Source organism: Alosa sapidissima, chromosome 18, assembly GCF_018492685.1.
Source record: "Alosa sapidissima isolate fAloSap1 chromosome 18, fAloSap1.pri, whole genome shotgun sequence".
In the NCBI taxonomy this organism is placed as follows: Eukaryota; Metazoa; Chordata; class Actinopteri; order Clupeiformes; family Clupeidae; genus Alosa; species Alosa sapidissima.
The window spans coordinates 15,724,767-15,739,372 of NC_055974.1; the positions used below are offsets into that span (position 1 = coordinate 15,724,767).

A 14,606-nucleotide genomic window follows, 5' to 3' on the forward strand; every position below is an offset into this window, starting at 1 on the left:
TGTTTTAACCCTGTGGCATGGAAGGATTATGAACCACTGGGCCCCTGGGCACAGACATGAAAAGGGCCCCCCTGCCCACCTGACTAAAGGTCAACAGAAAAGCTACATGTATAGTGTCATAAAAGTGGTGTGGCTCCTTTAAGACCCAATCCACTGGTGTGAGTTCTGGGGCCATCCAACTTTATCTAACTCTATACTATCCTACATCATCTGATTAATATTATATCTAGGCTATATTTAACATTTAACATTTATTTTCTATTTGGCCTGTTATGAAATTATGCATTGACCAATATAAGCACACTTTTTTAAGACACTTAAATACATGCATGCTTAGCATTTTGTGAAAACAAATAATTATGGCTACATCGACAAACTCCTAGCCATGAGCTGTATATCCTCTGATTTTAATATTTACACATATGTAGGTATTTAAGCACAGCTCAGTTTTAAGAAAATTGGAGACCATATAGAAATTTGCTACCATTTCAAAACCGGATAACTCTGGAACGGCTTATTGTACAGGGGATTTCATTACACCTTCGTGTTCGGTAAGGTCTGCTGTTTATTCTGGTTTACGGTTTGTCATGTGTGGAACGAAAAGTTTGTGAGATATTCCACCTATATGAATTGAAATGAGCGCAGAGCTATAGTAGCCTAATATGATTAGGCCTATTTCTTGAAAGTTAATTTTCTCGCGAACCATTTGTCGCAGCAAATAGAGGCTATAGCACCTTATAAAATATGAGAAAAAGTTATTTCATGTGATGTCTGTGAGGCTACTTCGCGAGTAGTTCCTAGAGAAGAATGGGCGGCCACACTTTGTGTCGGTCTGCCTCATGTCTAAATAGCAGCGCGTTCAGTGAAGGTGTCGCGGACCGGATTAAAATAGCCTAGTCAGCGAATCAACAATCAGAAAAAACTGCACTGAGAACGTTGTAGGCCTGCGTTTCTCAAACTGTGGGTCGCGGAGACATGGCAGGTGGGGCGCGAACTGACGTGAAAAACAGGAGTTTTTTTTATTTATTTTTTTTATCTGTAGCCTGGGCCCAGGTAGCACCCGATGCGCAATGGACGCACTGTGTTATTCACAGGGAAGCGCTTGTGTCAAGGCAGCTTAGTTAGTGCCGACCTACATGAGATTTTGAACGTTGTTGTGAGAGTGGTGAATTTCATCAAAACCCGGCCCTTAAAAGCGCGTCTATTCTCCGCACTTTGCGAAGAGATGGTAGCCGACCAAACGGCTGTACTGTTTCACAGCGAGGCAAGGTCTCAGGAAGAGCGCATGTTTGAATCTGCAAGCACGTTCACTAATGAACATTTCTTGACGAAGCTGGCCTATCTTAGCGATATATTTGATATATCTTAGCGATACATTTGACTTAATGTCCAGTTACAAGGCAAAGACAAGTACCTACCTCACCTAGCAAATACGATTACGGCATTAACCAAAAAAACTTGAGTATGGGACAGGCGCCTCGATCGCGACAGTAGGCCTATTATGGCTTTGAGATTTCTGAGCGAAATCGCTGAAACGTCTGATTGGGAGGCACTCTTGTGATCCCATGTATTAAACAGAGTAGGCCTACATCACATCCCTGCAAAGTTTATTTCAAAAATATTTCCCAACCAGCAGTGCTCAGTATGACTGGATTATGGATCCATTTAATGCAGCATGTTGGTATTTCATTGAATATATTGTACAATGCTGTAAAATGGCCTATGCTTCCTAATATGTTGCTGGAAAACAGAAATGTGTTATGTATTTATTAATTATTATATCTGCAGCACCAGCTGATTTTAAATCTGGTGAATAGGATATATTTAGAACTTGTCATTATTTCAATAAATTTGACCATTTTAAGCTTGACCTACCACTTTCTTAGAGCGATAAGGACAGGTGGGGCTCGAGAATCCCCCCTTTGATCAAAGTGGGGAATGAAAGAAAAAGTTTGAGAACCACTGATCTAGATCTGTTCTAGATCTGTTACTACCACAGTCACGAGTTGGGTCGCGATAGTCTGTCATTTTTAAAAAGTGGGTCCCCAGAAAAAAAGTTTGAGAAACACTGTTGTAGGCGGATATTAGACCTACCTGCTGTTGGTCTAGACATATGTATGCCTTAAACTCGTATCCTGTCATTTAGAAACAATGCTATGGTCTAGTAGCCTGACGAGCCAGACCCACATTAAAATGTAGGGTCTGGGCACTCACCATTCGCAGTGCTCAGTCCGAGGGGCGGGATAATCAGTTGTCTTTCAAATTCCCTCTGCACACAATAGGACAGCGGCAGCGCTGAGTCCCATGCGTTTCCCACCAGCGGAGCTAGTTGGCTAGTTAAAACGTTTGCCAACTTAATAAAAGCTTAACTCGTGTCACACACATTTTTTTATTTTCGGTGCCATTTAAGTAGGATAGTCTATAGTATACTACTTAAACGGCACCGACAATCAAAAAATCCAGTGGAAACTAGATGGCAGAAGTGTGTAGGCCAATCTGCCCACCAGCTTTTTCTACTTCGCTACCTACAGATGTTTTACCGGTATGATATTTCGAAACGCCATGTTATTTCCCATAGACAATCGACGCCCGGAAGTTGGATGGATACGGAAGTTACGGAGGCGGGACTTATTTTGGAGAGGTCTATTTCTTGTGTGTGCGTGAGAGCATGAGATTGATGCTGAAAGCTCACGCCAGATGCGTGAGAGTTGGCAACCCTGGGTTTGATAGTCTCTTGAACAATGTGTTTGCTCAACCGTTTTATTGTGAGCCCTATGTGTTTAGCTTGGTTTATTGATGGCTAGCTCGCTAACTAGTGGGGGTTTAGCGTAGCAGTCACTTGCTACCGAAGCTGCAGGGGGAGCTATGTCGAAAAATGGCAGCCCAAATCAGAGAAACCACAGAAAAAGCGAAGGAATCATAGACATAATATACATAGACACCGCATTGGCTGCTGGAAACAAGAAATGCGGCCGCCATCTTGGACCGGTCATACTCCTCGTTGCTTTGCAGCAGAAGACACAAGATGACAGCACTGTGCAGCATGTTCCTTCTCAAATCGGCGGACCATACTCGGGGGATTTACTTTTCACAAGTAAGATTTAACATAACCGTACTATTGGTTATATTTTGTGAATAGAATATTACCAGAGAGCTGAGAAGGAGCAATCTTTGATATTACTGTATGAAAATCGTAGCCATCTAGCTAGGCTATGTTTACTCGGTGTTCACCCGGCTATGAACTGAGACTTGATAAGTCATATTCCATAACACTGACTTAGATTACAACTGACACAAGAAGGCTATTGTAGAAATAAATCATACTAGATTTGGCCGGCGAATTTTACACAAGTGGCACAGACTAGCCTATTGGGCAATCACTAGCTGCTACTTGTAGCCTAAGTGTGTTGGTGGTAGCCTCACTATTTCCTGAATAAAGTAACTTTTTTCAATAGCTCAACTTCTTTATTTATCAAGTAGCTTAGCCAGACAAGCTACACTTTTCTTGTCATGTGAAATTAGCACAATTTAAAGTAGCTTCCTATGTAGTGAACTAGCCTACTGCTGTGTTTGTGTTAGGCTACTAATACATTTGACTGGGTGGTAGTTTTGTGTAGTGTTTTATTCATGGCAGAGTAACTGATAGTTTAGCTCACTAAAATTTCGAAGTAGCTTGCCCAACACTGTATTATTCACATGTAATTTACCCTAACAAGAATAAGATGCCTCTCAAATTCCTTTTCATTCATTTATTTATTATTTTGTATCTCTCCAGAACAACTGCCTTGTTCAAGAAGACTGTGAATGAACTGAACGGTCTCCTCACACCCCTGGAACTGAGGAAGGTGCAGCTCTTCATTGCAGTACTGCAGGGTATCTGCTACACTGTGACTGAATGTTTGATTTATGAGCTCCACCTTCATCACCTGCATTCGCCACTCTGTGTCCCATTTTCCCATCGTCTGGTTGACTCAGTCCTCTTTTATGGAGTTTACCCAGTTTACTATGCCATCTTATTTGCCCACCTGCTGTCTGAAGCACTTTTGTTCTCAGCCAAAGTGTACCCAAGCAATTTTAGCAAGGTGGGAACATACAAAATGACATGCACCAGTTGTCGAAATCATAGAACCAACTGCATGACGGTAACTCTGTCTCACTGAGCCTGTGAAGACACTCCCTGATTCTTTACTGATTGCAATGAACGGGTTGATCTTAGCAGTTTCTAAAATGTTTCTTAATTCCTTTTTATTTAATCTCTTCATTGGGGCTGGAACCTTTCTGTGAACTGTAAATAACAGATGCTGTTGATGAACCCATTGACACTGTACAAGTGACAAGTCACCTTTTTGTCTTGAATTGATGAACTGTTACACTTACTATGCCAAACCAATGTCTGTTTTTTAAGGATCAGAAACAAACCTACAAACTTGCACTTTACAATATTTATGGAACTTGTCTAACAAATGCTGTTGATATTGAACCCAGTTACTCCATTTCCTTTATGCCACACCAATGTCTGTTCATCACTTTATTTTTGATGGCACTGAACTGAAAATGTTAATGGATTTTTTTCTGTAAATTTAACTCATTAAAACTTGTATCAAACCAGTTTTTGTCTATGCTGTCAAACGTGGATTAGTTATGTTCCCAGTTTTTATATTGGATGTCATCACTTTATAATATATCATATATATCAGAATATTCTATTACTGTTAAGCCCACTATGAATATTAAAATACACACAACCATGTTTCCTGTATCATACAGCTTTTCTACTGGGAGGTTTACAACTTATTCTGAGTCAATTTACCCAAGTTTGTCACTAAACCACAGAGGCCTACTTGGAATACCCTCAGATGTCTGAATGGCACTGATCTCACTTAAATGTTTATGGAACCTTTCTGTGGACTGTGAATAATGCTGTTGATGGAACTTTTCTGTCAACTGTGAACTATATTTAACTCATTAAACTTGTATCAAACTAGTTTTGTCTATGCTGTCAAACATGGATTATGTTCCCAGTTTTGATATCGGACGTCAGGTCACTTTATATCATATATCAGAATATTCCATTACTGTTAAACCCACTATGAATATTAAAATACGCTAAATCATGTGTCCTGTATCATAGCTACATGTATGACCTTTGCAGCAAAAAAAAACGCGTGAGAATCTGTTCGGTATTCAGTGAGATATGATTAATTAAGTGCGCTGACAGCTCATCTCACCGGCCAAACAGATTACACTGAGTGGAGTGGATGACCGGTCCAAGATGGCGGCTCCAAATCTCGTCAGCGCTAGTAAGGAGTAGCGGTCGATGCGGCGTCTATGTATATTATGTCTATGGAAGGAATAACCAGACCTGCATAGGGCTTCTTTAAATTGTAGGTGTTAATGACTTGTAATTGCCTCACGTCTACTTAAGGGAAAGAAAATGCTATATTGCAGTTGCCATTTTTAATTACCGCAGACTGACACCTGTTATAATCAGCAATATTATCAGCAATATAGCAAGAGTGAAAACTAATGCCAAGTTGTCCCTGTTATGCTATTATACCGGTATATCAATTCATTAACCAGTGCTATGTGCAGGCATTACCTACAGTACAGCCATCTTTAATCCATCTGTCTTTAAACCATCCCATATATGGGCCGTGCGTTTAAATTGTTAAAATAGAGCCCAAAATGTCACTCAAACAAAGACATTCTCACCTTCATGAGACTTATCCAGGGACTCAGTGGTATTTCTGTCTGCCAAACCACTACAGTAGAGAGATAGCAATCTAACCAAATAATATCTGAAGTCACCAAATTAGTTCATATCTAAAGACATTCAGCACAGCATGAAAACCTATATCTATGGGAAACTGTATTCAAAGACAGACAATACTTTCTTGTGCAAACAAGGTGGCTTTTGGCCACATTAATGAGTAATGGACTATGTTGATAGAATTGTTTGGGTTACTTACGGCCCTGCACTGGACGTGTTGGACACAGCACCTGCAGAGACCAAGACAACACAACACACAATAAATGACAGAAGGAAAAGGAGAACATATCTGAGTTCTGAAAGATGTGTTTTAGCTGTTTCAGTCTGCCTCTAGCAGCTGACCAATCCTACACTTTAAATGGGAAGCAAACACAGTGGCACATAGAGCCATGAACAACTTCAGCCAAATAATCCCACTGCTTCACCAGCATGAAAAGGAGAGCTGATTGGTTGTTGAGCTCAATTCTGAAGGACTTCTCAATCTCCGAATCATAGTCTGTACCTATAATCTCTATAGGGAAACAATGCAACAAATGAAACAAGTTGCTGGTAAAAAGATAACTATGACAAATGGACCTATTTACCTGTCTGTCTTAGGCGGCAACATGGTAGAACCTTTGAAAAGATGATAGTGAGAACCACTCCACCGGCCACACCTCCAGCCACAGCCACACCCATTATAAATAGACTGGACCCAGAATCTGAAAACAAATCGATCAAGACCTTATGTAAGGGCAAGTTACATAAATCAGATTTGAGGGATTTTACATACATCACATATACGGATTAAAAGTTATTTGGAATGAAATATTGAATCATCATGAAATGTAGAAAATATATTAAGTTAGTGTCTAGCTTTAAATTACTCAGCAATTGTCCATATTTTGGAACAACATGAATTGCACAATTTACTCACCCTTCTTAGCAACATGAACTGAGTTACTGAGCTGTGATGATGTGGGTCTCTCTCCTCTCACTCCCCGACACCAGTATGTGCCCTCATCAGAGTCAGTAGCTCTGGTGATGGTGAAGTTGTTCCCCTCAATCACAACATTCTCCTCGTTGTCCTTGTACCACTTATATATCCAGCCACTGAGAGACTCTATCACACACTTCAGAGTGACTATCCCCCCATTGGACAAGGGACTCTGTGGCTCTGTTGTTAGGTTAGCTTTAGGTAGAGCTGTGGAAACAAACATGGACACATAGAAGAATTGCTTTTGCTGTTCTTCATTGAATATCTATGAGACTTGAATATGATTTGAGCCATTTATGAGGTTAAATATATGGGCTGCTCTGCTTTCAACAAGGGACACTAACTTTAAATATTGTGAAATCCATGACATGACTTGCCAGGCTCTGGTCAAATCAGCATGGAATGACCAGGCCTTAATTGACTTACGCATCATATGAAGATGAGCTTCTTTACTGGCTCGTGATGATGTGGGCCTGTCTCTCCTCTCTCCCTGACACCAGTAAGTACCAGCATCGGTCTCAACAACGTGTTTAAAGGTTGTGCTGGTGTTAGATGTAGCGACGGGTTCAAGGTTGTGATTTTTAAACCATTTATATTTCCATTCATTTGAGGACTTAACCTCACACTTAAAAGTGACTTTTTCTCCAGGAAACACAGGACTTGGGGCATCTATTGTTATTTTAGGTGTAGGCAGGGCTGTGGGAATAAGCATGTTGGTTATAAAAAGAGGCATTTGATGTGCATGTCATGGATGTGGAGTTTAAGACATGAAGACAGTTTAATCACGAATAATGGACGTACTCACCCTTCACGTGAATATTGACTTCATTACTTATGTGTGATGTGTTTCTGTCTGTCCTCTGTCCCTGGCACCGGTACAGACCCTCATCAGATGTAGCCACTTTGATGGTGGTTATGTTGCTTATCAATGTAGGTATTGGGTTAGAACTGTTGCCTTTATACCATCTATAACTCCATCTATGTGGGTTATTAATCTCACACTTCAGAGTGACGTTCTCTCCAATGAACACAGGACTCTGGGGCTCCATGACCAGTATAGGTGTTGGCAAAGCTGTGGAGATAAGCATGACAGTACTGAAGAAGAGTAGTGTTTGATCTACATGTCACATATATCCATCCTCCGAGTGAATCTATCTCACACTCTCTGACATTCTCTCCAGTGAACATGTGACTCTGGGGGTCTACCGTTAGGGTACAGTAGCTGTAGGATTGGATGAGGAATCAAGAAGGACAAGCTTTAAGATTTTTGTTTATCAATAAAATGACAGCATGCAGCACCGGGATACAGAAAATTGATTTGACAACAGACAGATTTAAAGCAACTGTACTGTATGTGTAATTCAGTAGAATTCAAGTTGTCTTGAAAACAGCCACACAGCACTCTTCAATTGCGTTGCATTTACTACAATAGCCACGTGTTACTGTACAACATGGTTTTACATAAGAGCCAGGCTGCCAGTTGATTTGCCAGAGGTGGAATAAGTACTAAAATATTGTACTCAAGTAAAAGTACCAATACTTTGATGAAATATTACTCAAGTACAAGTTAAATTACCCATCTGAAAATGTACTCAAGTAAAAGTAAAAAGTAGTTCATTTAAAATGTACTTTAAGTAAAAGTTACTTAGTTACTTTTTTTTGGGGGGGGGGGGGGGGGGTCGGTTTTACCCAGCTCTAGTGGCTGCAGCCAGCAGCTAAAGTAGCCAGGCAGCTACCGCGCTACATTCTGGGGGCATGTTCGTGAGCCCCCATGTTCATGCCCCCCAGAGTGTAGCGCTGCAGCTGCCTGGCTACCTAGTCAGAAAAACTAACATGGAAGTAGGGAATTTCAAGAGAGAAAGAGCACTATATGACAGCAGAAAATGTATAATGACCATGACTGTAAGTATATATACTTTTTTGATCCCGTGAGGGAAATTTGGTCTCTGCATTTAACCCAATCGATGAATTAGTGAAACACAAACAGCACACAGTGAACACACAGTGAGGTGAAGCACACACTAATCCCGGTGCAGTGAGCTGCCTGCTACAACGGCGGCGCTCGGGGAGCAGTGAGGGGTTAGGTGCCTTGCTCAATGCCTTGCCACTGGTCGGGGCTCGAACCGGCAACCCTCCGGTTACAAGTCCAGAGTGCTAACCAGTGGGCTACGGCTGCCCCAACGAGGTTTCATTTCAACAAATCCGGCCCACTACCTAATATGAGTTTGACAAGGCCAAAGGTCACTCTCACTCTCCCTTGCTAAAGCGCAAAATGGTTTGGTCCGCCTGCACAACGATTGATAAGGTATCTCATTTTGTTTACGTAGTTGAGCATCGCTAGTAGTGGACAGCTAATTGTTGTGCTGCTGGTACAATGTCTTTCTCCAAGAAAACCAAGTTGGATTACCAAAAAACAAAGGCAAAAACGAGAAAAGGAGAGATGAAAATGAGGGGAAACAGATGCTAATAAACTTCTTTCCAAAGAAAGATGAGCACACACGTTAAAACACGAAATCCCATGGTGTTAAACTGCTTGAATATCTCCGCAATAGAACTGAAGCAATCCATTGAAAGAGCGGAAAATACACTTTCCTCGGTTACACAGGTAATCTGAGGTAGCCTATCTCGTGATCCACTTCCATCTCCATCTCTTTCAGAAAGACTTGGTGCCAGCTTGATACATGCTGATCATTCTAGTGGTTCCGGGCGCAATTTCCCCCCTTCCTTTCGGTTGTCGTTAGTCTTAACTTTTTTTTTTTACTCAGTAACGCATGGGATTTGTGATGTAGCGAAGTACAATACTTCACTCAAAACGTAATCAAGTAAAAATAAAAGTACTAATTTGAAAAACTACTTAAAAAATACAAAATACACAAAAAAACTACTCAATACAGTGAAATGAGTAAATGTATTTAGTTACTTTCCACCTCTGTGATTTGCATGCTAACTTCAGTGGACATCACATCAACAACAAAGAGAACAGGCATTGTTTCATCACATTCTGTTGGTATTTCTAGGTCATTTGTGGATGTTCTAACCAGGGCTTTGAACCGGTTCAAGGAACGAAAACGAGAACCGGGAACTTTTTGTATTTTACAGGGAACAGAAACGAAACCGGAAACGTTATTATTTTTTATGTTCTGGAACAGGAACACTTATTTAAAAATAATGGTAACCGGTTAATACCGGTTTTATTTCGTTCCTCAAAGTTTTCGTTGCCTAATTAACTAAAAAAAAAAAGTAATTATTTTCCCGCGCACGTTACCATGACGGCTGAGGTTCACTTCCTGTGTGACATCACATCACACATTCGCTGACTGAATGGAGAGAGAGCGGTGGATTACAAAGTCTCCACTCCACATCTTAAATAAGAGGTAAATTACGATCCATCGTTAATTAAAACGCTCATTCCAAACACAATATCAATAGCTATATTTGAACAGTATTTTTTTGTTCTAACCGGTTCGGGAACGTCAATTTATTGGTGGAACTCATAACCGGAAACGTTATAATTCCGTTTCTGTTCGGAACGAACCGATTGGAAAAAAAAATCGGTTCAAAGCCCTGGTTCTAACTTCATATGGGATATGCCATTTTCTAGGCTTTTTCACCAGAAATTACACTTTGCCTACTTCAAAGGGCACTCTTCCCACTTATTTAACCCTACCATCAAATGCTTGACTTATGAAGAAAGCAGATTTAGTTTGTTATGAAACAATCTAAACTAGATGTACCGCAGAGTGGTAAAAAATATGGCCGCCGCCCAGTCCGGCACATTTTTTTCCACAAAAACAAGTCACTCTTGGCAAATTGTGTTCATTTCCTACTTTGTTCCTGCTTAGCTTCAGTAATTCAGCAAAGTCAGGGTATCTGCTGGTCTGGCTGCTGGCTAAAAACAAAAGGTGAAAGGCATATATGATTCTAACTGTCTCACTGAATTGCATTATGCACACTCAATTATCACTGGTATCTGCTAGACAACAAGTACTAAAACATGATTAGTTTATAAATTTCACATGTAAAATACATTTTATACAACCCCACCCCCATCTTGCCTGTTCATAATTATGAGAAATTGTTGAATTGTGTGCATTTGTGCGTGTACGTGTTTATGTGTGTGTGTGTGTGTGCTTGTGTGTGTGTGCGTGCATGCATGTGCTTGTGGATGTGCCTGTGTGTGTGCATGTGCATGCATGCGTACATATACTGTATCTACTGTTTGTGTATGTGGCATACATATGATTACTGTGAATGTATGTGTGTGAATATCTGTTTATGCACATGTGTGCATACGGAATTGGTTAACATGACCCCTAGAGGCAAACATACGCAAACAATTGGTCATCCTAGGCCCTACGGTTCTCAAGATATTCACAAAAAACTCTGTTGGTGTACGGTCACTAAATATACACATAAATTATTTTATTGTATGGCCCCCATGATCGAAAGTTCACGAAACTTGGCATGCATTTGGAGGGTGTCATAATGATCCTACACTTTCAATTTCGTGCAGTTTTGACCATGTCAGCCAGAGATATTGTGATTAAAACACCTAATTTTTTGCTTTTTAATTTTTAACTAGGTGGCGCTATACATGAAATGAGTGGTTATGGAATGGGTTGACATGGCCCCTTAAGATCAACATACAAAAAAAAGGTGGTCCTCCTAAACCCTACGGTTCTCGAGATATTCACAGAAAACTGTGTCTGCCCTACCCTCCTTTCGGGGGGTCCAGTCCAGCGGGCTACAGATGAAAACGAAAAACGATGGTTCCATGCTGCTTCGCTGCGCGGAGGTCATAATAATAACCATATGGTAACCATTGTTTTTACTGGGTTTTTTGGGTAACCATGATAACCATGGTTATCACTATAGTTGATTAAAAAAAGGCATCATGCCCCATGTGAGGATCAAACTCACAAAAATCAGATTATGAGACTGACGCAGTACCTACTCCACAAACGAGGCTTCAGCCGCAGATGTCAGTACGGAGAGCTCATGGTTTATCACTATAGTTTTATCATCGTTTCACTGCAATTAAACCCTAGCATTACCATGGTCAGTAATCATACAGGAAGCCTTTTATTGTCAGTATGCATTTTGGGTAACCATTTTGGGGAGTCTCCAAAGGGCATTTAGCAAAACGCACGGACATACCTTTACAAATCATTGTGTAAACTACTAATCTCTTCCTCTACAGTAAACAGTAAAATAACTGCTTTCAGCAAGGGACACTAACTTTAAATATTCTTTTTTAAAAAGTAAAAAGTGCATTGTTTTAAGATTTTGCAAAATTTTGCTTGTGAAATCCATGACATGACTTGCCGGGCTCTGGTCAAGTCAGCATGGAATGACCAGACCTTAATTGACTTACGCATCATATGAAGATGCGCTTCTTTACTGGGCTGTGATAATGTGGGTCTGTTTCTCCTCTCTCCCTGACACCAGTAAGTACCAGCATCGGTCTCAACAACGTGTTTAAAGGTTGTTCTGGTGTCAGATGTAGCGAAGGGTCCAAGACTGTATTTTTTAAACCATTTATATTTCCATCCATTTGAGGACTTAACCTCATACTTAAAAGTGACTTTTTCTCCAGGAAACACAGGACTTGGGGCATCTATTGTTAGTCTAGGTGTAGGCAGGGCTGTGAGAATAAGACATGAAGACAGTTTAATCATGACTAATGGACGTACTTACCCTTCATGTGAATATTGACTTCATTACTCATGTGTGATGATGTGTTTCTGTCTGTCCTCTGTCCCTGGCACCGGTACAGACCCTCATCAGATGTAGCCACTTTGATGGTGGTTATGTTGCTTATCAATGTAGGTATTGGGTTAGAACTGTTGCCTTTATACCATCTATAACTCCATCTATGTGGGTTATTAATCTCACACTTCAGAGTGACGTTCTCTCCAATGAACACAGGACTCTGGGGCTCCATGACCAGTATAGGTGTTGGCAAAGCTGTGGAGATAAGCATGACAGTACTGAAGAAGAGTAGTGTTTGATCTACATGTCACATATATCCATCCTCCGAGTGAATCTATCTCACACTCTCTGACATTCTCTCCAGTGAACATGTGACTCTGGGGGTCTACCGTTAGGGTACAGTAGCTGTAGGATTGGATGAGGAATCAAGAAGGACAAGCTTTAAGATTTTTGTTTATCAATAAAATGACAGCATGCAGCACCGGGATACAGAAAATTGATTTGACAACAGACAGATTTAAAGCAACTGTACTGTATGTGTAATTCAGTAGAATTCAAGTTGTCTTGAAAACAGCCACACAGCACTCTTCAATTGCGTTGCATTTACTACAATAGCCACGTGTTACTGTACAACATGGTTTTACATAAGAGCCAGGCTGCCAGTTGATTTGCCAGAGGTGGAATAAGTACTAAAATATTGTACTCAAGTAAAAGTACCAATACTTTGATGAAATATTACTCAAGTACAAGTTAAATTACCCATCTGAAAATGTACTCAAGTAAAAGTAAAAAGTAGTTCATTTAAAATGTACTTTAAGTAAAAGTTACTTAGTTACTTTTTTTTTGGGGGGGGGGGGGGGGGGTCGGTTTTACCCAGCTCTAGTGGCTGCAGCCAGCAGCTAAAGTAGCCAGGCAGCTACCGCGCTACATTCTGGGGGCATGTTCGTGAGCCCCCATGTTCATGCCCCCCAGAGTGTAGCGCTGCAGCTGCCTGGCTACCTAGTCAGAAAAACTAACATGGAAGTAGGGCATTTCAAGAGAGAAAGAGACAGCAGAAAAATTATAATGACCATGACTGTAAGTATATATACTTTTTTGATCCTATGAGGGAAATTTGGTCTCTGCATTTAACCCAATCGATGAATTAGTGAAACACAAACAGCACACAGTGAACACACAGTGAGATGAAGCACACACTAATCCCGGTGCAGTGAGCTGCCTGCTACAACGGCGGCGCTCGGGGAGCAGTGAGGGGTTAGGTGCCTTGCTCAAGGGCACTTCAGCCGCGGCCCACTGGTCGGGGCTCGAACCGGCAACCCTCCGGTTACAAGTCCAGAGTGCTAACCAGTGGGCTACGGCTGCCCCAACAAGGTTTCATTTCAACAAATCCGGCCCACTACCTAATATGAGTTTGACAAGGCCAAAGGTCACTCTCACTCTCCCTTGCTAAAGCGCAAAATGGTTTGGTCCGCCTGCACAACGATTGATAAGGTATCTCATTTTGTTTACGTAGTTGAGCATCGCTAGTAGTGGACAGCTAATTGTTGTGCTGCTGGTACAATGTCTTTCTCCAAGAAAACCAAGTTGGATTACCAAAAAACAAAGGCAAAAACGAGAAAAAGAGAGATGAAAATGAGGGGAAACAGATGCTAATAAACTTCTTTCCAAAGAAAGATGAGCACACACGTTAAAACACGAAATCCCATGGTGTTAAACTGCTTGAATATCTCCGCAATAGAACTGAAGCAACCCATTGAAAGAGCGGAAAATACACTTTCCTCGGTTACACAGGTAATCTGAGGTAGCCTATCTCGTGATCCACTTCCATCTCCATCTCTTTCAGAAAGACTTGGTGCCAGCTTGATACATGCTGATCATTCTAGTGGTTCCGGGCGCAATTTCCCCCCTTCCTTTCGGTTGTCGTTAGTCTTAACTTTTTTTTTTTACTCAGTAACGCATGGGATTTGTGATGTAGCGAAGTACAATACTTCACTCAAAACGTAATCAAGTAAAAATAAAAGTACTAATTTGAAAAACTACTTAAAAAATACAAAATACACAAAAAAACTACTCTATACAGTGAAATGAGTAAATGTATTTAGTTACTTTCCACCTCTGTGATTTGCATGCTAACTTCAGTGGACATCA

General features: G+C 40.9%; 1 protein-coding gene across 1 annotated transcript in view; it reads right to left on the reverse strand.

Annotated features, from left to right (window-relative positions):
- LOC121689413 (carcinoembryonic antigen-related cell adhesion molecule 5-like) overlaps window positions 1–14,606 on the reverse strand; it is a 43,981-nt gene that overhangs the window by 10,902 nt on the left and 18,473 nt on the right. The window contains exons 5-11 of the mRNA XM_042069210.1: window positions 12,444–12,713; window positions 7,552–7,818; window positions 7,173–7,442; window positions 6,687–6,953; window positions 6,355–6,471; window positions 5,970–6,000; window positions 5,713–5,783 (exon numbers count right to left, since the gene is read on the reverse strand). Of these exons, the coding sequence (XP_041925144.1) occupies window positions 5,713–5,783; window positions 5,970–6,000; window positions 6,355–6,471; window positions 6,687–6,953; window positions 7,173–7,442; window positions 7,552–7,818; window positions 12,444–12,713 (1,293 nt within the window). The remainder of the gene's footprint in view (window positions 1–5,712; window positions 5,784–5,969; window positions 6,001–6,354; window positions 6,472–6,686; window positions 6,954–7,172; window positions 7,443–7,551; window positions 7,819–12,443; window positions 12,714–14,606) is intronic.